Below are 25058 nucleotides of genomic sequence, written 5' to 3'. Positions count from 1 at the left end.
TCTTTATTGCTCATTTGATTTGTGAGCAATAAAAAGGCCTTTAAATCTTGTTATCCTGTCACATTTTCTCGGTTTTCAAAGACAGAGGTCAAAAGTTAGTATGTTTTCCTACTCGCCAGCAGTTGCCAGGTGGAATGGGACGCTTTCAAAACGGTTATACGGGGAGTGGCTATTAGCACAAAAACAGGAGTTCGGACAGCGGTCCTGGAACGGCTCACTGACCTCGAAGGCAAGCTGGCTGTCTTGGAGGGGGAGGCAGCGGGTACAAAAGAACCGTTGACGCAACTGCAGGAATCCCACATAGTATGCGGAGCTCCTTGAGGAGCTGCGAGTTGTGGACCACCGGTTCTACACACAGAGGCAGCACGCACAGGCGGACAGGTCAGGGCCCCTACTGGCACGGCACGTGAAAAATGCTCCTTTACCCTCTCCTATATTAGAGGTTCGAAGTAGTAAGGGCAACACAGTTAACACGCAGCTTGATATTAACACCGCATTGAGGAATTACTATGAGCATCTCTACAGTCTGCCACATGGACATACTAGCTCGGACTTTGAACCCTTTTTTGACGGATTACACTTACCACAGCTCACACAGCAACAGAATGAAGACTTAACACGACCAATAACAGGACAGGAAATTCGACAAGCGATTAAAGCTATGCCACGCAATAAAACCCCGGGTAACGACGGTTTGCTGGTTGAATTCTATGCGGTTTATGCTGACTTGTTGATACCTCACTTACGGCGCGTTTACCACAAATCATTTGAGGGCAGGAAGGCTCCGCACTTCTACTCCACAAGCGGTGGTGGTTTCATTGTTGGAGCCTGGGAGGAAAAGTCTGGACCTGTCGAGTTATAGGCCTTTATCGCTCCTTAATTCGGACTATAAAATATTGAGCAAACTGTTGGCTAACCGGCTCTGTCAACTCATTCCCAAATTGATACACACCGACCAATGTGGGTTTGTGACTGGTAGGAATACAGCGCTGAATATCAGGCGCCTTTACCAAATTATGCTGGGCGCGCTTGGCACATGTACCATGGAAGGTTGCATCTTGCTTGTTCTGTGTCAGGCGTTTGACTCATTAAACTGGGAATATATGTTCTATGCCCTCTCACGGTTTGGCATACCGGAGGAGTATATTGCATGGGTGCAATTATTATACACGGACCCTACTGCGCGTACGCGACAACATATATCACTGCAATACACCGTGGCCCGGGGCACTCGCCAGGGGTGCCCATTGTCCCCGCTGTCATTTATTTTGGCGCTGGAACCCCTGTTGCATAGACTTCGATCCGATCCGGGCTGCATGGGGATACTGCGTGGTCATACGTCTCATGTGTTCTCCGCGGACGATCTCATTCTCTATATCAGAGACATGGATGGGGATCTTGACCTAATGCCTTCCACGTTTGTGACCTTCCAGGAACTTTCGGGCTTGGCTATCAATACTACCAAGTCTTATGTCTATTTTTTTGACGGTCCTGCACGTACGGGGCAATACACGTTCGGTCCCTGGACCTTCAATATAGCACCTGACACCTTCTGATATCTCGGAATACAAGTATACCGTGAGGCCGCAGATCTCCTGGATGGCAATTTGACACGCGCCACCACTGCTCTTAAATCCCAAGTTAAATTCTGGACCTCGTTGCCCCTATCTGTGGCGGGCCGTGTTGCTATAACCAAAATGGTGCTCTTACCAAGGTTACTTTACTATTTTACCAACTTGCCCGTCCTAGTGCCTACGGGGACTTTCAAATCCTTGAACTCCTTATTGGTGGAGCTGATTTGGGGCACGGGACGCAGACGCATAAGTTTGGCAAAGTTGCAATTGAACACAAAGCAGGGGGACTGGGAGTGCCGGATTTGAGAGCGTACTGTTATGCTAGCCAACTGCAATGGCTGGCATACTGGTTGGCAGGACGTAATTTACAGGAGTTGGACATGTCGCAGCAAGATAGGGATAAAGGGGCCATTCACAGACTATTGCTACCCAAGGCCTTGATTCCAGCATCAACACCACACCGGCTGCGAATAGCCATTTCCTACTGGAGAAACGCAGTGAGGTATACTGGTGGGACCCCGCCGTACGCCCCCACTATCCCGCTACTGGGGATCCCCACGTGTGTAGGAGTGGTCACTAGCAGAGCTATAACGGGCATGGTCAGAAGTGGGCATCACCACCGTGGGGGGAGTTCTTCTCGGAAGGTATTCTAATGTCACACGACTCATTTGTGCGCGAACGGGCTGCCCCCGACACTGTTCCTATTACATGCACATATCTCCAGGTTTATTCGCACTACATGGACACTGAGCCCGCCACAAATGAGCTGTTCACCATGCAATATCTAATGGGTGATGGCGCACGACTGACTAAATGGTTAACTTATGGGATTCACACTGAAACAGCAATCTCGCTAAGCTCCCTACGCAAAAAATGGGAAGGGGATGTAGGACGCCAGTTCGAGAGCAAGGACTGGGACACTGTACTGAGCTTCCCCAGGAAAGTGTCTCGTAACCCCAAGTTCAAATGTATTCAATTAATGCTTCTCCACAGAGCCTATTTGACCCCGCATAGACTGTGCGCTATGTTTCCCGATGCAAGCAACGCATGTCCGCGCTGCCACACACCCAATGCGTGACTGATACATATGGTATGGGACTGTCCGAGACTGAGGCACTACTGGATGGCTGTGTGCAAGATACTGAAGGACATTGCCCCAACGCGCAATAACGACACGTTGGAATATTGCATACTGGGACTGGGCCCCAGTGGGAAAAAGAGCAACCCTATATACAGGTTTGCTAACCTTGCGCATCTCCTGGCTAAAAGAACGATAACCACAAGATGGAAGGCTGCTAGGGCTCCGTCCCTGCAGGACTGGCATGCAGAAGTAATTTGTTGGGGAAGGGCGGAGGGGGCTGAACTGCAGAGGGAGGAATACAGATGCCTACGTAGGACACCAATATCATCAGACTGCAATGCAATGATGGAAAAATAAGTGGCGGTAGATATATTATCCTATTGAGGGAAAGGGTGGGGATCCACAAGGAATTTAGACTGCTGATCAGAGGCCGTGCGGGCCTATGTCGTCATCGGGGAGTATACTTGTCATTACATCAGGGGTATAGGGTACACACGACACGGAACACAGAGCCAGGATTTACGGAGGATTGTGTGTTGGGCATGTGAATGTGTTATTATTGAGACTTGTTGGCCGGGCTTTTAGGGGAGGGAGGGGGTGGGTGGGTAGTTGTTTTTTTAGAAGAGCATAGTTTGGAACAAAATGTTACGATATAAAATTATAATGACGCATGCAGTATTAGATACTGGCGACAGTGTTGTATATGTATATCGTTGGCATATTGTAATTCTCTGTAACTGGTGATCATCACGAATATTTTGTTGCCTTGCAATTTGATGTCTGGAAAATTGCTGTGGAAAGTCAATAAAAATACATTAAAAAAAAAAATAGAAATTAAAAGATGTAGCCAAATTCACGATCAGGTGTTGGCTGGATACGACCGACTCGGTAGGCGGAGTGCTTGCTTTACGGTGCCATGACTGATTGAGAACGACTGGCTTTTCAGAGGATGTCCAAGCCTCACTGATGGACATGGCACTTTGATGGCTCCGGTCTATTCGGAGAGAAGGTGGACTCAGTACTGGATTGCTTTAGGGAGAGCAGAGCAGAGCTGCAGCTAGGTCCTTGAGCCTTTCCATGGCCCTCCGCCAACCCCAGTCAGCCTTTTGCTCCTTTTGTGGTCACGAAAGTGGCTTCCAGCTGTGTCCTTATCTGCCCAGCCACCACGGCACATAAGCTTCCCTGCCTCTGTGCGGTAAAGGACGCGGTACCTCCAGATCCAGTGGATTGGGCAGCTAGAGGGCAGGTCAGTCTCATTTACTGACCTGGTTATATATGGCAATCCGAGAGCTTGGCGTGGTCACACTCACCCCTCTTCGGGAAAAGTGGGAGACTGAGTTTCAGAGGTCACTCCATGACAGAGAATGGGAACAAGCATTGACATTCCCCCAAAAAGTATCCCGTAATTGCCGATTCAAAAACATACAATACTTTCTATTACATCTGGCATATCTAACACCAGAAACCCTCTAGCGTTACTACCCGAACACGAAATTCGTATGCCCTAGATGCCAAGAACCCAGGGTGACCTTTCTTCACATGTTCTGGAGTTGTCCGACACTACAATCCTACTGGAGCACGATACACGCCACACTGCGCGAGGTGACAGGGCTTGCAGACATAACTACATGGGAAGCCAGTGTGTTGGGTATATTCAAGCGTCAGAAACATCACAAAGTAGAGATGCGATTTGCGCCCCTAGCCCTCCTACTAGCCAAACGAAGCACAGCTATTCACTGGAGGACCCCAGCAGGACCACCACTGGCAGGCTGGAGAGGAGGAGTCATTAAATGGGGAGCATCAGTGGAAGATGCGCTAAGAATCGAAGAAGTTAGAGGTACTCGGAAACATCCCACCTCCATGCAGTGGGCGACACTACTCCACACCTTCAAGCATACTATGCCACATGTAGTATCTCCACATATAACACTACCCTCCTCCCAGGCCCCCCAGGAAGAATTTTAGTAATGCAGCGCACGGGACAACCTCCTCGCTGCGCCTAATCCGCAGGGTATGGATACGGGACAAATACAAATACTAGACCTTAGACCCAGTTAAGGCATTCCCTCTTGAAACCTGACTTAAAGTGGCTAGAAATTTAAACTCACTACAAGGCTCACCTGTGTCCAGCGATATATATATTCTCCTACACAGGGTATCCCAGTTGATTTTTACCCTCGTAGCTATGTTCCCCATTTTGGCGCAATGTTATGCATCTATTCGAACCAATGATAGGCAAAAAATACCGCTATGATGTACACAATGATTTTAATTCTTTATTATAATTGAAACCAAACATAAAGTGCAGCAGTAAATGGTAACAATGCCTATAGCTGAAATTACAACGTACTAAATGCATGTACAAACTCTCATGTGAAATTTAACAGCTAATGAAGTTGTCTGTTACTTGTGCATAATAAAAATCAAATAAAAAGAATTTAGAAAAAAAAAAAATGAAGTACATTTGGCAATAAAATCCATTTCAAGATTGATAACGTAGCCCCCACCTCCGGCAGCCTCAGCCTCCAAATCGCTTTAGTTCGCCCTCCAACCATCATGGGCAGCCAGTGGTGGGCAGGATACACCATCACCTACGCCACTGGAGGTCGATAACATCAGACTGCTGGGTTTTCCAGATTGTCAGAAGGGGCTACTCCCTCCCCTTTGTGACTACCCCTCCACCCATGGCACCCACTTATGACAGGCTGACATAGGACCATCTATCCTTACCCCTCCAGGAAGTGGCTGCTCTCTTGGCCAAGGGAGACATTGAGAGGATGCCGATGCCAGAAGTAGGTTGTGGTTGTTATTCCGGCTACTTTCTGGTGTCCAAAAAGGACAGAGGGCTTCGTCCTATCCTAGACCTGCGCCCTCTTAATTTCTTCCACAAAAATTCAAAAAACTCACGTTCGCTCAAGTCCTGTCTGCCCTGGACCCGAGAGATTGGATGATGGTGTTGGACTTGTGGGACACATATTTCCACATTCCCATCCTGCCTGCCCACAGACTATACCTGTTGTTCATAGTGAGCCACAAGCACTTTCAGCTTGCCATACTCCCTTTTGGCCTTACCGACACCCCTCAGGTGTTCAGCGAGATGATGGCAGTGGTTGCAGCTCATCTGCGGAGATTAGATGTACCAGTCTTTCTCTATCCCTGACAACTGGCTGTTAAAGACGGGCTCACCCCAGGCAGTCATACTCCACCTTCAGATTAAGGTGGACCTCCTGCACTCCCTGGGCTACACTATCTGTGTGCCGATGTCACACTTGACTCCCTTTCAGATGCTCCCTTCCATCCAAGCTGTTCTGGATGCGGTGCAGTTTTGGGCTTATCCGCTCTAATGGTGAGTCCAGGATATTCACGCTATGATACTGATGTTTCATCCTCGATCCTGGGTTTTGGTGAGACTGACTCTGAGGCTGCTGGAGCTCATGGCCTCCAGCATCCTGCTTGTAACACATACCTGCTGGCGGGCTCTGCAGTGAGACCTGAAGTTCCACTGAGCGCTGCATCAGGGGAATCTGTCCGGCATGGTCCAGATTTCGAAGTGGTGGTTAACAAACTGCAGTTGGGTCAACGGCAGACCCTTCTCCTTTCCCCAACCAGATCTGACAGTGGTGACAGATTTTTTTTTTTTTCTGAAATGGGGCGGCCATCTAGTAGAGTGGAGATCAGAGGGTCTGGTCTCCAGTGGAATCTGGACTCCACATCAGCCTACTGTAGCTCAGGGTGATCCTGCTGGTATTGAAAGTCTGTTCACCCTCCATCAGGGGAAGGCTAGTGCAGGTGTTCACGGACAACACCACCACTATGTGGTACTGCTAGAATCAGGGTGGGGTGGGATGGACCCTTTGTCAAGTGGCCCTGCGCCTCTGGACATGGCTGGAATATCAGGGCATATCCCTGGTAGTTCAACACTTGGCAGACTTTGAGCGCCAGAGTGGACAAATTCAGCTAAAGATGCCTAGTGGATCACGAATGGTGTCAACATCTGGAGGTAGTGCAAGGTCTCTTTCAGCAGTGAGGAGAACCTTAGTTAGATCTGTTCGCCACTGCTGAGAATGCGTAATGTCAGCAGTTCCGTGTGTTGGAGTTTCAAAGATTTCTTTTGCTCTGAAGCGCTTTTCGACTTGAGTGGAGAACAGGCCTCCTGTATGCCTTTCCGCCTATACCACTCCTGCCCAGAGTTCTCATGAAGATCAGGAAAGACTGGGCCCAAATCATCTTTGGGGCTCTGGACTGGGGTTTGGAGAGTTTGGTATCCCGAGCTGTTGAGCATGGCCCTCGACCCTCCAGGAGGATCTTCTGTCCCAGCAGCAGGGGAGGGTTCTTCATCTGAACCTGTCAACACTCTGCCTTCATATGTGGAAATTGAGCTGCAGCAGTTGACGGCTTTCGACCTACCGCTCTAAGTCTGCAATATTATCTTGGCAGGCAGGTGTCCCTCCGCCAAGAAGATTTACGCCTGGTGCTGGGGCAAGTAAGTGGCATGGTGTGCAGAAAAGCAAGTTGACCCTCTTTCTGCTCCCTTTTCTCAGGTCCTGCTGTTTATTCTTTCTCTTGCCCAGCAGGGCTCTGCATTGGGCACCTTATAAAGAGCTATCTTTCTGCCATCTGAGCCTGCCTGCGGTTGCCAGATCAGCCATCGCTCTTCAAATCCACTGTGGTAAATAGTTTTTTTTTAAAGGTCTCGAACGTATGTTTTCACCTTCACCCTTTTTCGTGACTCAGTAGGACCTCAATCTTGTACTTACATTTCAGATGTGCGCTCCCTTTGAGCTGCTACATAACTGTCTTCTCAGGCTCTTTACCATCAATACGGCCTTCCTAGTGGCTATAACATCTGTCCAGAGGGTCAGTGAGCTTCTTATGGAAACTTCTACCCGCAGATTCCTTACCCTAGAATATTCCCCAGAAAATAGTGTAAAGTTTTCGAGCAGTACCTTTGCCTGCCAGTAGGTGGCGTTGAGTAGCTTGGCATCATCCTTGCCAGAAATGACGTACGCTGCACCTTTATTGGCAGAAGCCCAACACGTTGAAATTGGTTATTTTCTTTCCTCTCCATTCATCACAGATTCTGAGAAAGCAAGCTCTGCCCACTTTTTGGACAACCTTTTTCACATTTTTTCGAAGCGCTGTCTCCCAGTGTGTTTAGGGATGTCCCCCAAAAAACAGTGGGGTTTAAAGCATGCGGTTTTTGTCACAGACAGATGTCTTTGACAGGCCCCTATCTAGTTTGTAAACCACGACTCCAAGACTTGTTAGGACTGCTTTGCCATGACCCCAAGATGCTGAGGGACCACTGACTTGAAGCTCCTTGTAGCCGGACATCAGTTGCCTCCATGATACTTCCGGTCGCGAGGAAGGTCCAAGGCCTGTTCGCAGAGTCGTTTCAGGAGCTCGCCATCACACTTGAAGTCGTCTGGTAAATCCCCCAAGAAGTCGTACTGCTCTTCGATTTCACTGCACCTGTCCAAGATTGGACGAGACATGGGAACCATGTCACTCTAGGCCCCGTTCCCATGCAGAGCCTGCCTCTGGGTCCACACCGTATCTTCCAGAGTTTCCTGGAGCCAGAACGACCCTCGCCCAACTTTGAGATCTTTATGAGGCCATGCACCTCATCTTTGGGCGGCTCAACCACTCTGGTGCACCTTCAGGCCCCATGCGTTTGGCGCGTGCCCCACTGGATATACGCCCTTGGTGCCAGCTGGGCCCCCTGGATCTGGTTCTGTGTCCGGAGTGACTCTGATTGCGAGAACTTGACGTAGTTCCTGGTGCCGCCAGCCCCATAAACATATCTGACTCCAATTTGGAGCCAGATAGTCATTGCCCGGCATAGACTTTGGCTGGAACTTGACCTTCCGAGTCAAAGCCAGGACCTGTGTTTTTTTTTTTGACGGTCCTGGAAAGGAGTATGATTGGGGAGGATCTAACAATCCTTATGGCTACACAAACCCCGTTGATGAGGCCGAAGACGACTGGTGTGAGGAGCTAGTGGATGCTACTAGTCTGAACACCTTTCCAGATCCTGGCCTGGCCTGTCCTCCTAGTGTGGCCACAGAGGAAGGGGCTTCCTTTGCTATAGCGATGAAGAAAGTCGTCTGAGGTACTCCGTGGCAGTCAATTTAATTATCTTGACAGATTTGCTTCAGTCTCAAGTTGCCCTCACAGAAGCTCTCCTCCCTTTTATCAAAGCTGTCACTAATGTTCTGCTTGGGGCATGAGCCAAGTTCTGCACAGGACAATTGCTTGCCACCTTGCTCCTGGAGACCCAGCTTTCCTCCCCAAGCAACCCAGCCCGCAAAGCCTGGTCATCCAGGCATCCACCTCCAAAGTTAATCCTGGCCATTCCCTACCACACCACCGGATAGAGAATCCAAGAGGCTGCATACCATTGGGCAAGAGGCTGTTCTCTTCTGCCAGCCTTGCATGGTGGTTGGTGAGCACTGTGTGCATTTTATGCTGATACACCAACGCATTATAATATCCGGATGCGAAAGTGCTGCCTATGGTCTCAGAGGAGGCCTGAGCTGTTCAGACACAGGCTATCTCCGAAGGCAGACATGCAGCAAAGTTTACCATTTGCTTCGGACTGAATACAACTGACTCGCTAGTCAAAAGAATGCATTGCTAGTAGACCTCAACCAGGCAGTGGCACTCAGATGGCGTGCCTTGCTGTGGTCTACTAGCTTTTCAGGGATGTTCAGGCATCCCTCATGGACATGCCCTTCGATGGCACCTGCCTCTTCAGCGAGCATGCAGATTCTACTATGTAGTGCTTAAAGGACATCCTGGCCGCTGCTAGAACTTTGGGCCTCTGGATCACCCCATGTCAACCCCAATCTGCCTTTTGCCCCTTCTATTGGTTACTGTACAGGCAATTGGTACCTTCCTTGGGGTGGGTACACACTCTATTATGCCACCTTGCTTTGGGAGGGGGGCATGAGCCTCTTCCTAATTGGCTAGGTCCCCTCATCTTCAAGATGGAGGGGACTGAGATGTGTACTTCACCTCGCCTCCCTCACCTGAGTGGTGGGGTTGGCAAAAGTGGGCTCACCTCTTCTCCAAACTTGGTTTTCCCGGCAATTCACCCGCCCAAAGTGTGGGTCAGAACCGTTGGAAGCCAGTTGCTTGAGGTAGCAAAAGGCATTGACAGCTTACAAAGGAGAAAGGCCTATGGAGCTTCCCCTTCATGGACCCAGCCCAGCCTGGGGAGGAGGCATGACACCTCTGCCCAGGATGGGCTTTGTCTCTGGACCCAGAGAACAGAGGCACTCTGCACCCAGGGGTTTGTTTCTGGACCCAGAGAACGGAGGCCCTCTACCCAGGGATCTAGAAACCAGTCTGGTGGTGGCAAATGGCGGGTAGCCTTTCAGGAACCACACCAGGGCTGGTCGCTGTTTTTCAGGGGGCATCTGTAAGATGCCCTCTGAGTGCATTTTACTTTAAATCCCACACTGCCATCAGTATGGGTTAAATGTGCTGAGACGTTTGCTAGCAACCTTCCCAGGTTTCAGTAAAGCCATTATAGAGCTGTGGAGTTCGTAATGACCAACTCCCAGACCATATACTCTTTATGGTTTACTGTACTTACAATGTCTAAGAATGGACGTAGACACTGTAGGGGTACAGTGCTCATGCGACTGTACCCTCACATGTGGTCTATTGCACCCTGTTAAAGGGGTGACTTACCTAGGCCACAAGCAGTGGCTTGCAGTCATAGCACAAAGGGATGTGTACTAAGAATGGGTTATCAACCTGCACTCCTTACTTGTGCGATTATACCTTAAGTATCACTAAGTTTTCAATTAAACAGTGCATGCTGCTGTGATGAGGGCCTGCCACAGACCCCACCAATTAAAATAAGCCACAGGGACGGAACTAATCTGTCCACTGGGATTTGTGCCATGTCGACTCTTCACTTTTCTCTGCACCAACACACCCAACCTGCAATGACAATGTGTGGGTGTTAAGGTGCAAGGTCTCTACGGGTGGCACAATAGGTGCTGCAGCCCTTGGAGGCCTTCCCTGGCCACAGTGCCCTTGATACCCATGTTACCTTTTACAAGGGGCTTACCTGTGGCAAGGGATGTGCCAATGGTGGGTACAAATGTGCAGTTTTGGGAAGGAACACCGGTCCTGGGGCCTGGTTTGCAGGATCCCAGCACAAATTCAGTCAAGTTGGCATCAGGTATCTGACAAACAGTTAGGGGGTAACCATGCAAAAAGGGTCACTTTCCTACACCTATATTCTGAATATCAGATTAATCAATTTGTAGTTCGAGATGCCTCACTGAAATATTTGGTTTGCTAAGTATTGAGCTTAATTTAAAGACCTATTCTAGTGAAACCTTCTGTTGAGAGACCAAGACTGTTCCATGTGCAGCTTGTTGCTGTATCTTTGGTACTCGTAACTTTTCTTGTGCAGCTCCTGCAATCATAGTTCAGTAAGTTTGCTCTCAGAATTCCTTCTCGGGTTGTTTCCAGGTGGTTGGTACCCAGGAGAAAGTTTTTTTAATTCCCTTTTTAAACTCTTAAATGGGTCCATAAACCTCACTACACTTTCTCTTTCACGCTCTTCCTTCTCTGATTGCCTTCCTCTTCTTATTCTTGCAGTCTTGGAACTCTCTTCTGTCCCCCCTCCAACCTTTGCTCTACTCCTTGTCCTCACCCCTCTTCATGCTTTTGCCCCCCTTTCCTTATTGTTTTATTATTTGCAACTTTGTTGCTTTGCCCCTGTGTCCTGTCCCCCACTCTGCACACATTGTGTGACTCGCCTTCTGTTAAGACTAGTAAGAGGGGTGTTTATTTATTTTTATTAGATTTATATTGGACATAGTATTCAATCCTGGTTCTCATTTATTTTGCTACAGAAATCTTCTGATTTCATTGAGAATAGTTTTTCACCATTTGGTGTTATCTGAGTAGGAGATTCACTAATCTGGCGTTTTCAGAGTGATGTTTTCCATTTTGGAGTTTTGTGAAAATTGGGTAGTACTACTGATTTTAGTAAGATAAGTTCCATAAGAAATGTTCTTATTGCTGAAATGTTCCAGACAAATAGGAGTCACAATGCATATATTTTGAGGCTTGGTTTGCACATTGTGATAGAATATAAAAGTGACTTTTGTTTTTTAGCTTTCATTTCGTGCTCGGGAGATATTCAGCAAGTATTTATGCAGCAAGGCAACAACACCAGTTAACATTGATAGTCAGGCACAACTGGCTGATGATATCCTGAACGCACCTCACCCAGACATGTTCAAGGAACAGCAGCTTCAGGTAATTAATGAAAATTGTACTTTTGTATTCCCTGTGCCATTCTCAAGTATCAGCAAAGTTGTGGAATATCTAATGTGAACACCTATATTTCTTGTTCATATTGACTAGAAATGTATTACAGCATGTATTAGTAACCTCTAAAAATGGGAGAATGTAGATGTTTTCCTCTAGCAGAGCATAGGATAAGTAGCATATTAATCCAAGCAGCAGTCTGGTTATGAATATATCCATGCATCAGTATAAACAAAAAGAATGCAAATTTATCTTAACCTTGTTCCTCACCTCTAAAGATTCGACCATTGAGTTCATGTGCCATACTTATTCTAGTAACTAGTCTTTCTAGGTTTCCCTTATTTTAATTTCTTTAATTTGCCAACATGCACCCAGTATGAGCTAGTTGGATTTGCTTTTAGCGATCCATTTGAATTTTATGGTACTCGGATTGCTTCAGTCCGGGGTTTGTTTCTCAGAACGGCAGTTGGTTGCCCTGAAAAGTCAATGGTGATGTCCGAATCTGTTAAAACTCTGCTTCCTCCCAGGTTTGTAATATATTAGTTAAAATTCACCTTATTTGCCTTTGATTAATGTGTGATGATATGATGAATGTAAATGACCATTGTAAGTGATCATTTTCTGACATTATTGCTCATTTTATTGACACCTATCAGGCTGCTTGTGAGATTAACCTTTTCTCTGTTTTATTTACCTGATTTTGTTAAGCACATACACACAACAGTTGCTAGAATTACTTGAGGACTCCTGTGACACATTCTACAAATGGCATGATAATGGAAAAGCTGTAATAGTGTCATATGATTATGGAAAAATAAATGGCTTGGGATGAATGAGCACCTTGAAGGAGAAATTACGAGGTTCAACAAGGTGGTGAGCATTTGAGAGACAGTGACGAGTGCTGACAGAGACGAAAAGGAGTATGAGAGACTACTAATGGAGTGTGGGCTATCCCATGGAATTGTTTGGAAACAAAACTAAGAGCAGAAAAATAGGTGAGGTACCAAAGGGTAATGAAATTTGAGATGTGATGAAAGAAAGATTACAATGAATGATGATGCTAGCATTGCTAGCCATAAAGGACAATACAAGCTAGAATACAAAACAAGCATTGGCATAGCCAATAGGTCTCGCATTTGGGACCTCATAAGTGTTTAGCCATGCAACAGTTGCATAACTAAATACTTATAAGGTCCCAAAAGCGAGACCTATTGGCTATGCAAAGCGGCCGCGAAAGTGAAAGTGATCACGATCAAACATCAAAGCGGCAAAGCGCGGCGCGCGCGCGCCCGCGCACGTGCACTGTAGCTCTAGGCTTGCCTGGTAGCACTTTTTGGAGCCCTCTCAATAAATCTCGCCAGACCAGCGCATGCGCTGGGTCAGGCGAGACCTAAAAAAGGATTAGGGAGAAGAGGAGTGAGATTCAGGGCGAACCTTGCTCAGTTATAGGTTTGGGGAGGAGCAAGAGGTAGCTCATGATAGTGAATATGATCGATTTGTGCAATAAGAACAAAACCACTCAGGTTATGTTTAAGAGAAGAAAGGAACAAAGTGTGATACATTGTGACAAGAGCTGCAAATAGATTTGTTAAAGCAGTGTGCTTGTACATGCAGTTGAATTACTTCATTGCCAATCTATGTTGCTCCATGTTATTTCAAGACTTTATTTAGCCAATGGAAAGATCATTCCCAAGATTTCAATTGGAATGACTCTCTGGTTGTATTTGTGGAAGTCATTGTTTTTCTGGGTTTGTAAACCTAGACATCTGTTGCATTGATTCTCTGCAGATGTTCTCTCGAGATGGCTGAGAAAAATCATCACATTTTGCTAAAGAGCAATCGGAGAAGAATTAGACACCCAACTAGGTCACAAGTACTGTGTGTGTACTTTCTCAGACCCCTCCATGTTCTGGAAACCTGCAAGTTGCGCTCTGGTCTCCCTATGTCCCTCACAAACCATTGTTGCGTTAATGTATTATACACGTTTTGCAGGGCATCTGGAGAATATTTAGCATATTCCTAATAATTAAATTGTCTACATCCTTTGTAACCCTGTTGCAATAATGTATAATAGTGATGATGTTCAACTATAAAAGGAATAGGTTTGGGAAGTTGATTTTTCCATGGGGTGGGGGGGAGGGGGGATGGGGGGTCTCAATTGATAATCATAAGCACTGAATAATCCCACCCACATGCAGGCATCGGATAGCACTTTTTCCAAAGTCAATTTTATTTTACACCTTCACCATACTTTGGGAAGGCCAGGATAGACATGTGAAATAACTGTATCGGCTTTAAAAGGCTTTACCGTCAATTCCAATAATTTACTTTAAAGTTTAGAAAATACATACAAACTTAAAATGTCACTAGAAAGTAAGGGAAAGTGACATTTTAAAAACATCCTTCACAAATTATTTGTATTTCCTTTTAAAGTGAATGAAAGGGAAGGACAGGGCAAGGTAGCTCTGTAGGCTTCAGCTATGTCAGAGTGAAAATGGACTGTGCACCTTTATGGGCACCAAGTCCTCTGTTGTCCTATCATGCCCTGTAAGTGGCAGTTAACTCAGTTATTTTTCCGGCTCCTGCTGACAGGATATTTGGTATTTGAGCTTTTCCTTTTTAGGGCTTTTTTCCTTACAAAAACCTTTCAAATCATTTTGAAATTGGTTAACTCAACATCCATTTGGACTGAGTGTATTTTTCATTTTTGCCCGACTGAAACACTTTTCTTTTAGTAGAAAAATATATTAACATGAAAGACACAGGGTATGGGGCATCAGTGACTGCACATATCCGTTAATTGGGTTATAATAATTTTCTTTTCAGGGTGCCAGGGTCCTGAGGCTCAATACCCCTACGCCCACTATGGAAAACTCCACAAAATTCCATAAATAAACAAAGAGACCCAGCACTCCACTCAATATCAAAACAGGGTGTAATTAACAAAGTTTCAGATCCAGAAAATACCTTCTCTTTTTGTGAAATGTCCAGAATGTGGCAGAAAACAAATCCCCACAGGATCTGTAGGCTATGATTGCTAGAATCTTGTAACCCCAGAAAAAGTCATCACTTCACCTGCCTCTCCAGGTGCATCTTGAGAGAGTATGGCCAGATTCACCTACATGGCCATGAAGAAAGACAAAAGAAGCAGGTATCCATTTCTGGGGAAAGATCTGAGGGTTGACGAGCAGAGCTCTTGTAACACTCTGAGGACTCCAGCAGGGGGAGATCCAAAAGGAGTAATCAAGGTGAGAAACGAAATCAACATTAAAATGTACAGCACAAACATGGTTCGAGGCATGTGGGCTGCTGAATTCATATCTGTGCATAGATCGCCGCCTAGTGTTGGGTCCGGATGATTGCACATTGTTGTCCTGGAAGAGTCTTCGAAGTATCACGAGATAGGTGGCTCCTCCCCTGGACTACAGTGCGCATGGGCATCCCCTCCATCCTCAGATTGTTTTTTTCCGCCATTGGGTTCGGATGTCCTAATCTTAGCTCTTAGAGTAGTTAGGCCTCTACTCGTCGGTATTGTTTTCGTTCGGCGCCGAGTTATTTCATCGAAGTTAGCTATTTGCCCTTCGACGTCCAAGGCCCGAGCGGGATCGACGATGGAACCAAAGACTTCCAATAGCCCCTTCAAGCGTTGCCCTCTGTGCAACGCGAAGTATGCTCGCTTCGACGTGCACCCGGTGTGCAACAAGTGCCTCTCTCCAACCCACGACGAAGCCACCTGTATGGCGTGTTCCAGGTTTTGCTCAAAGAAAACCCTTCGCATTCGTCGAGCAGCTCGGCTCGAGGCGCAGAAAGCGGCGCCGAACCCGGACAACATCTTCGGGACCGAAGATGAGGAGGTCGTGGACCTTGAAGCTCGGGGAGAGATATCGGATACGGCGTCGGAGCGCGAGTCCGACTATGATGCGGAAGACGAACATATATTAGAAGAAGAAGACGACGTCGTCTAACAGGTAGGAGACGACGAAGGGGCCCTTGGGGCCGAAGAGGATGGCTCAGAAGATGAGCTAGGCCCACAGATCGGCACAGGGCCCACGGAGACACTTGATAAGGCTCAGGTCGCGGGATCGCCACAAGGCCTTACCCAAGACCATTCCTCTCGTTCTTCCGCCCCGCATAAAGATCGGCAACAAGGCCTCGAAGCCCTCGGAGCCGAAAACACAAAAGAAGGCGGTCGACGCCGACAAATCTCATGGGGACGTCGAGCTGAGGGTGACACCGAAGGTCAAGGTCAAGGTTGCCGACCCGAAACTATCGGCGCCGAGGATCGTCCACTCCGAGATGGAGAGTGACCCTCAAGAGCCAACCCATTCCCATCGTGTCCAGAAGACGACGTCGGGTACAGGGTTTGATGCCACAACGAAGAAGGCGTCGAGGGACCGTGTCCAATCCACACCCTCTCCCTTTGTAAAGCAGAAGGTGTCGGAGTCGTTGGCACGCATCCACGACAAAGCTTCCATGCCGGGCACAACCATAGCCCCCCAGCCGAGGACTGTCAGCACGGTGCACATCGCGTCGACGCACATCAAGTTCGGGCTCCCGCCAGCGGTGCGAGCGAAGATGTTCGACGCCTAGAGAGGTCCCAACCCGCAAGACGGTGTCGACCTGAAGAAAAATGTCAATGCACCGACAGAAATTCAAATGGGACCGAAAACTGTGGCAGTACCTCACGAACATGAGGATCCGAAGCAATTCATCGACGCCAACACTGGTAGACTTTCCATTTACAAGAGGAAAATAGTACCAGAGATACCAATGGAGCCATACAAGATTCCATTAAAGAAGAAAAAAGCCACATCACCAATTCTGGTGGAACATATTCAATATTGTGCCCCAGAACCTCAGTCATTCTCACCAACACACTCTGATATGGATGTTGGAGATACTGGTGATATGGAGGACACTTATCCTGTGGACACTGACCCTGAAGATCAAACCCAACCTTGGGTGGACAATACTGGTGCAGGGGACAATACTGCTCCAGACACACAGGCATATGTGGTGAAAACATCTCTTACAGAGGATACTGCTGCTTTTAATGCATTAATTGAAAGAGCTGCTAACAATCATGACGTACAGCTCCACACTGATCCTATTGAAGACGACTTTCTAATGGATACATTCTCTACATCAGAAAGATCTGTTAAAACTCTGCCTATGCTAAAGGGGGTCCTCAAACAAGCCAATGACATTTTTAAGGAGACCACAAGGGCTAGGGTTCTCAACCCTAGAATTGAGAAGAAATATAGGCCAGCTCCTGTGGACCCTGCCTATATAAGAGAACAGTTGCCTTTGGACTCATTGGTGGTTTCCAATGCTCGAAAGAGAGCCAACTCACAGACAACGGGTGATGCTCCTCCCCCGACAAGGAGTCTAAGGTCTTGGAGACATCTGGAAAGAGGGTTGCTGCCCAGGCAGCTAACATCTGGAGAATTGCCAACACTCAGGCACTTCTGGCTCGATACGATAGGGCGCATTATGATACCCTAGAAACACTACTACAGCACCTCCCAGATCAGTATAAGGAAGGAGCAGAGTCACTTATTAGAGAGGGGAAGCTTATTAGCAACGCTTCCATTAAGGCATGCTTGGTTGAGAATCTCAGGATTCAAACCTGAAATACAAACCACTATCCTCAATCAACCTGTCAACCCTGACTCCCTCTTTGGCCCCGAGGTTGACACCACCTTGGAAAAACTCAAAAAAGATACGGAGACTGCAAAGTCTATGGGGGCTCTGCAATCACAGCAGTTTAGGAGTGGGTCTTTTCGTCGCTCTAGCACCAGAGGACCATCTAAGAACCAGAACTCCCAACAGCCGCAGTGCACTAAAGGAGGTACACAAACCACCTATAATAAAAATAATAGAGGTGGATACCGTGGAAACAACGTCAAAGGCAGAGGCCGCGGAAACAACAGCTCCAGGTCCTCTGCCACCAACAAACAGTGACGCCTTGTCACTGCCCCCCGACCACGTAACGCCTGTCTGGGGGAGACTCCAAAAGTTCCTGCCGGTCTGGGAATCCATCACTACAGACAGGTGGGTGAGAGATATTATTCAGTACGGTTATTGTCTGGAGTTCATGTCCACTCCACCCAACATACCACCAAGACACCATCATATGTCCGCAGAGCACTTGCACTTATTCCAACAGGAAGTTCTCTGTCTGCTCCAAAAAGGAGCCATAGAACTCGTGCCTGCGAAAGACCACGGATCAGGGGTATACTCACTGTATTTCCTAATCCCCAAAAAGGATGGGTCTCTCAGACCCATACTGGATTTAAGACCTCTAAACCATTATATTCTGTCAGAGCATTTCCACATGCTCACTTTGCAACAAGTGCTGCCGTTGCTCAGTCAGGGAGACTTTCTCGCAACACTAGATCTCAAAGATGCGTATTTCCATATACTCATACACCCATCACACAGAAAATATCTCCGGTTCACTGTTCTAAGACAACATTACCAGTTCAAGGTATTCCCTTTCGGAGTAACAACGGCACCCAGAGTGTTCACCAAGTGCCTAGCGACAGTAGCGGCACACTTAAGGAGACAGCACATACATGTCTATCCGTATCTGGACGACTGGCTTATCCAGGGAAAGTCAGCCCAGCAGTGTGCCAACCACATGTCCCGCACTATTCACCTTCTTCTCAGCCTGGGATTCTCACTGAATTATCCAAAGTCCCACCTTCAACCCTCCCACGTACAGCAGTGCCTAGGTGCGACCATAAACACTCTGGCAGCCACGGCACAGCCCAATTCAGTGAGGATCAACAGCATGCAGTTGCTCATAAACAAGTTCAAACCTCAACACTCACTACAGGCACAAGTGTTTATGCAGTTGATAGGTGTTGGAAACAGCCCACTCCCACTCCGCAGGGTGGTGGTGGACTCCCCGAACACACTGTGGTAGCTTGGCTCGAGTGGTCAGGAAACAGGCACCGTGCTAAGCATACAATATACCCATACAATAACCATGCGTGCATCCGTTCCAAAAACGACTCTACACCGTAAAAATTATGAAAATATCTTTCTTTATCTTTTTCTCTTAGTTGCTGATTGGAAAAATAAATAAGACAATCACAATATACAAATTTAAATAGTGCAGGTCAAATAAATACTGTCTGGAGATTCAATAAATAGGGATGATCATAAATACAAGGGACATAAATATAAGTGCAGGTAATACAGGCAATTAAATATTCTGAGGCAATAAATACTGAACCAATAAATATTGTACACCAACAAGTCCTGTAGACCAATAAATATAGTGAAGCAATAAATAGGTTAACACAATAAATACAGTGCCCCCAATAAATAATTAAAAGTATACAGCAGCACTCATGTAATCAGATCACTTTTCAATTCCTAAGGGCTGATTTGGCCCAGGCACAGCTTGTAGGGTTGTGGAAGGCTTGAGGGGTACTACTCCCTGGCTGGGACAAGGCTGAGGCCTAAACTGAGGTAGATCAAGGGGGGAATACCAGTGCCCTGGCTTTCTCTCTCCACACAACCTCTCTAGGTTAGTCCCAATTCACCCCTGGCACAGTCAGGTTGGTTCCAGCACCTCCCTAGCCCCTTAGAGTAGTCTCTCAGGTCTCCACAGGGCCTTAGGCGCCCTCTACTCCACTTACTGCCCTTTTTCTGATGTTCCGACGCCGCTGGAGTCGTGTCGATGCCGTGAGGCGGTTCCGGTTCGGTCTCGGCGGCCTCGGCACAATGTCAGTTCTAGACGACGCCGGTAGGCGGTTCCGGTCCGATGTCGGCGGCCTCGGTTCGATCTCGACCTCCGATTCGACGGCGTCGGGCAGTCTCTACTCGATGTCGACCTCGGGCGGCTCCGGTCCGATGGCGCTCTCGGCTTCGATGACGTCGGCCGGCCTGGCCTCGATGTCGACTTCCGGCGACTCCGGGGTGCGATCCTCACCCCCGACCTCCGGTGCTCCTCCTCTCAGGTTCCGGGCGACTCCGGAGTGCGATCCTCACTCCCGACCTCCGGTACACTTCCCCTCGGTCTCCGACGACTCCGGAGGGCGGACTTCACTCCTCCGATGACGCCGCTCACTCGACCTCGGTTAACTTCCTCCTCGACCTTTGGTATTCCCCACGACCTCCGTCGGCGCCCTCTCACGACCTCAGGCGGCTCCGGGTACGACGTCTGCTTCTTCAGTCAGCGCCGCTTCTCCACCTCGGGCTCCAGGTCTTAGGCTACTCGACGCCGGACTCCAGGGAAACCAGTTTCCAGGTCAGGATCTTGCTGCTTTCTGCTTCTAAGGCCTGTTCCTGCTGTCCAGGTCCTTAGGATGAGTTTTTCTGGCTTCTTCCCACACAGGGCTACAGGCTGGGATCCATCAGTAGGGACAAGTATCAAGGGTGGGTTTATGGACCCCACTCCAGGCACAAGTTTCCACCCCTGCTGCTTCACTCCTTCCTCCTTCACTGTTGTGCTGCTCTCTCTTCACCAGTCAGGTGCCAACTGCCAGCTCCAACTGCCAACTCTCTCTCTTCACTCCCCAACATTCTAAACCGCCTCCAACGGTCACAGGGTTCTGGAATGTTCTGGAAGGTGCTGGTAGGTTCCAGTGGATGCTGGTGATGTCACAGGTGGCCACCATTTTGTGCTTCAGGCCCTCAGACAGAAGTTTCAGGGGTAGGTAAAATGGCTCCCTGAATCTGCAGCAACACTAAAAAGTCTGGTGGTTCCCAAAAAGGAAAAATTCAAACAGGGTTTGAGGCAAAAGTGGGACAAAATAAATAATGATGAGGAGGGACCACCCAAAGGGCTGACAGGTCTAACACGCGTCCCCCCCAGCTGAAAGTGGGGAGAGCTACCCAACCCCTTGGGAGTTCTCATCACTAAGGCGGAAATACCTTGAGAGACAGTCTGCATTGGCGTGGTCCACTCCAGGCCGATGTTCCACCTGGAAGTCCATCCCCTGTAGGGAAATAGACCACCTCAACAACTTGGGATTCTCCCCCTTCATTTGCATCAGCCAACGAAGGGGTCTGTGGTCGGTCTGAACTAGGAAGTGCGAGCCAAACAGGTATGGCCGCAACTTCTTCAGAGCCCATACCACTGCAAAGGCTTCACGCTCTATTGCACTCCACTTCTGTTCCCTGGGAAGTAGTCTCCGGGATAGGAAGACCACGGGTTGATCCAGACCCTCTTCGTTGAGTTGCGATAACACTGCCCCAATGCCATGTTCTGATGCATCTGTCTGGACAATGAACTTCTTGGAAAAGTCTGGGGCCCTTAAGACCGGGGCCTCGCACATGGCTTTCTTCAATCTCACAAAGGCCTGCTGACAGGCCTCCGTCCAGACTACCCGTCGAGGTTGTTTCTTGGACGTGAGCTCCGTGAGGGGGGCTACGATGGTACCGTACCCCTTCACGAAGCGGCGGTAATATCCCGTGAGGCCCAAAAATGCTCGGACCTCAGTCTGTGTCTTGGGGGGTTCCCAGGCCATGATGGCCTCGATCTTCGCCTGGAGGGGTTGCACCGCTCCCCTACCCACCAAGTGTCCAAGGTACACTACCGACCCCTGCCCGATCTGGCACTTGCTGGCCTTGATCGTCAATCCAGCTTGTCTCAGGGCCTGGAGAACAGCTTGCAGGTGACGCAAGTGATCCTCCCAGCTGTTACTGAAGACGGCTATGTCATCCAGATAAGCAGCAGAGAAACTCTCCATTCCGGTGAGGATCTGGTTTACCAGGCGCTGAAACGTGGCAGGTGCGTTCTTGAGCCCAAAGGGCATCACACAGAACTGGTAGTGGCCATTGGGCGTGGAGAAGGCTGACCTTTCCCTTGCTCCATCAGTCAACGAGATCTGCCAGTACCCTGAAGTAAGGTCAAAGGTACTTAGATATTGGGCAGCTCCCAGCCGGTCAATCAATTCATCCGCCCTAGGGATCGGATGAGCATCAGTTTTTGTCACTGAATTCAGTCCCCGGTAGTCCACACAGAACCTCAGTTCTGGTTGGGCACCCGGTGGTGCAGCTTTCGGTACTAACACCACCGGACTAGACCAGGGGCTGCTAGAAGGTTCAATCACTCCTAGCTCCAGCATCTTAGTGACTTCACTATGAATGCTGGCCTTCACCTTGTCTGACATCCGGTAGATCTTGGACTTCACAGGTGGGCTGTCTCCTGTGTCCACGTCATGGACGCACAGGTGAGTCCTACCCGGGACAAGGGAGAACAACAAAGAGTACTGCCCCAGGACCTGGCGACAGTCCTCCTGCTGTTCAGGAGTTAGAGATGGGGAGAGAATCACTCCCTCCACCGACCCATCCTTTTCTTGAGACGCAAACAGATCAGGGAGAGGCTCGCTTTCCACGTCCTCTCCTCCGTCAGTCACCATCATCAAGATGACTTCGGGCCTCTCGTGGTGGGGTTTGAGGCGGTTGGCATGCAGCACCCGCAGGGGCTGACGAGGGGTCTTCAGGTCCACCAAGTAGGTAGCCTTACCCTTCTTCTCCAACACCTCAAAGGGTCCTGACCAGCGATCCTGGAGGGCGCTAAGCTCTCCGGGTTCGATCACCCACACCTTCTGGCCAGGCTCCAACTCCACCGGGTGAGCATTGTGGTCATACCACGCCTTCATCACTGCTTGGCTGGCTTCCAAGTTGTCAGAAGCTTGCTTCCACAACTTAGCCATTTGGCTCCGGAAGGCCAGCATGTAGCTCACCACATCCTGGGGAAGCTTTCTGGGAGTTCTTTCCCATCCGTCTCTCACCAGGTTAAGAGGTCCACGTACAGGGTGCCCATACAGAAGCTCGAAGGGGCTGAAGCCCACTCCCTTCTGTGGCACTTCCCTGTAAGAAAAAAGTAAACAGGGTAGGAGGACGTCCCATTTCCTCCGCAGGCTTTCAGGCAGACTTCTGATCATGCCCTTCAAGGTTTTGTTAAACCTCTCCACCAGACCATTTGTCTGGGGGTGGTAAGGAGTGGTGAACCGGTATGTCACTCCACACTCCTTCCACATTGCCCGCATATACGCTGACATGAAGTTGGTCCCCCTGTCGGACACAACTTCCTTGGGAAAACCCACTCGGGTAAAGATTCCCATCAGGGCCCTTGCCACAACAGGTGCTGTTATGGTCCTCAGAGGTATTGCCTCTGGGTACCGTGTGGCATGATCCACCAGGACCAGGATGAACCTGTGACCAGCTGTAGTTGGCGGATCTAATGGACCCACAATGTCGATGCCCACCCTTTCAAAGGGGGTGCTAACGACAGGAAGTGGTTCCAGGGGAGCTTTCAGCTTCACCCCTGTTTTCCCACTGGCTTGGCAAGACACACATGTCCGGCAGTAGGTATCGGACGACACTTTCATCTGAGGCCAATAAAAGTGTGGGACAAGACGGGCGAAGGTCTTGTCTTGCCCCAGGTGTCCTGCCAATGGTATCTCGTGAGCCAACTCCAGAAGGAAGGCTCGATAACGTTGAGGGACTACCAAGGCTCGTGACGAGCCGTGTAGGGGTGCCTTGGGTTCACTGTAGAGGAGGCCATCCTCCCAGTAAACACTGTAGTTCCCTTCAACGTTCCCTGCTGCCTGGGCTTCGGCCTGTCGCCTCAGCCCCTCAAGGGTAGGGCACTCCCTCTGGCCCTGGCAGAATTCCTCCCTGGACGGGCCTCCCTCCACGTGCCACTCGGCCGGGATGGGTAGGTCCTCCAGGTGGGTAACGTCCCCCTCCGCAGACTCCTGGTCCACCACCTCCGGTGGCCTATCCGTCCTACGGGGTGGAGACGCCGAGGCAGGCTCCTCCTGTCCTCGGTTCTTCCCTTGTCTGGCAGCTGGCTGGGCCTTTGTTCCAGGCTCCAGCCGAAATGAACTCCCTCTTCGGGTAGTCGCGGACCTTGTGCTAACACAGGCCCAGTCAGGTGTACCCAGCATCTCGGTGTGAGTCCGGTATTCCACCTCCTTCCAAGCGTTGTGCTCCATGTCATTCCCCAGCAGACAATCGACTGGCACGGCAGGGCTTACGGCAACTCGAAGTGAACCTGCAACCCCCCCCCCATTCAAAGGGAACCTCGGCCACGGGATAGTGACCTGTTCTGCCGTCAGCCATCGCGGCTGGGTGGAGTACATCGGGAATTACCTGCTCTGGAGACACCAGTTGACTACGCACCATAGTCATACTGGCTCCTGTGTCTCTCAGAGCCTCCCCTCTTTGGCCGTTGATGGTGACCCACTGCCCATACTTTGCGGTATTTGCGGGCACCTGGATCTTAGGAACCATCTCCCGTTCTCCCAGGGACACTAAAGTGACACCCGCCCACTCCCTTCCCTTAGTTAAGGGCATCTCCTCCCCGAGCACTACACTAGCTACTCCGGGGGTCTTTCCTCCAATGGGAGGGGGTGGTCGTTTCAAGCACTTCGGATCTCCTTTATAGTGTCCGACGCCACCGCACTCGTAGCAATGGACAACCCTTGGCTGCGGACTCTGGCCAGGATTAGGGTTTCTGGGTGGGTTAGCCTTAGAGGTGAATCCTGTTCCCTTCCCTTGGAAGTTATTTTGGGGGCCTTTGGAGAACTCCTTTTTCTTTTCCCCTCCCTCTTTCTTCTGGGGGGCGCCCTGTCCGGCCTTTTGAGTATCCCCTCCAGTCCCCCTTGTGGACACCCGGGTACTAGCCCAAATGTCCGCCTCCTCAGCAAGCTTCCGGGGACTGGTCAGCTTGCTATCCACCAGGTGTTGCCGCAGTTCAGGGAAACATTTCTCGAGCAGGTGTTCCTTCAGTACTAGGTCAAACAACTCCTCGTAGTTCCTCACTTCACTGCCCTGAATCCAACCTTCCAGTGCCTTCTTCGCATAGTCCAGGAAGTCCACCCAATTCTGCGTGCCCAGTTTGTGACTACCCCTGAACTTCTGTCTGTACTTTTCAGGTGTTAGTCCAAACTTTCTGATGAGCGCCAGTTTCATGGTGGGGTAGTGGGTTTGCTCATCCTCTTCGAGGGCCAATAAAGCATCCCTACCAGCTGGAGGCATGTACTTATACAATCCCCCTCCCCAGTACTTCTCTGGAACCCCATGGGCCCTCAGCGAGACCTCATAGGCCGCTAGCCACTTGGCGATATCGTCGC

The 25058-nt window shown here is 49.3% G+C and overlaps 1 protein-coding gene across 4 annotated transcripts in view; it reads left to right on the top strand.

The window, feature by feature from the left end:
- Positions 1 to 25058, top strand: part of RGS12 (regulator of G protein signaling 12) — an 881248-nt gene that overhangs the window by 473723 nt on the left and 382467 nt on the right. For all 4 annotated transcript variants that reach the window (XM_085642496.1, XM_085642494.1, XM_085642495.1 and 1 more), the window contains one exon: positions 11800 to 11943. In XM_085642496.1, the coding sequence (XP_085498622.1) occupies positions 11800 to 11943 (144 nt within the window). The remainder of the gene's footprint in view (positions 1 to 11799; positions 11944 to 25058) is intronic.

This window comes from Triturus cristatus, chromosome 2_2, assembly GCF_964204655.1.
Source record: "Triturus cristatus chromosome 2_2, aTriCri1.1, whole genome shotgun sequence".
Classification (NCBI taxonomy): domain Eukaryota; kingdom Metazoa; phylum Chordata; class Amphibia; order Caudata; family Salamandridae; genus Triturus; species Triturus cristatus.
This window is presented reverse-complemented; position numbering and strand designations above follow the sequence as displayed.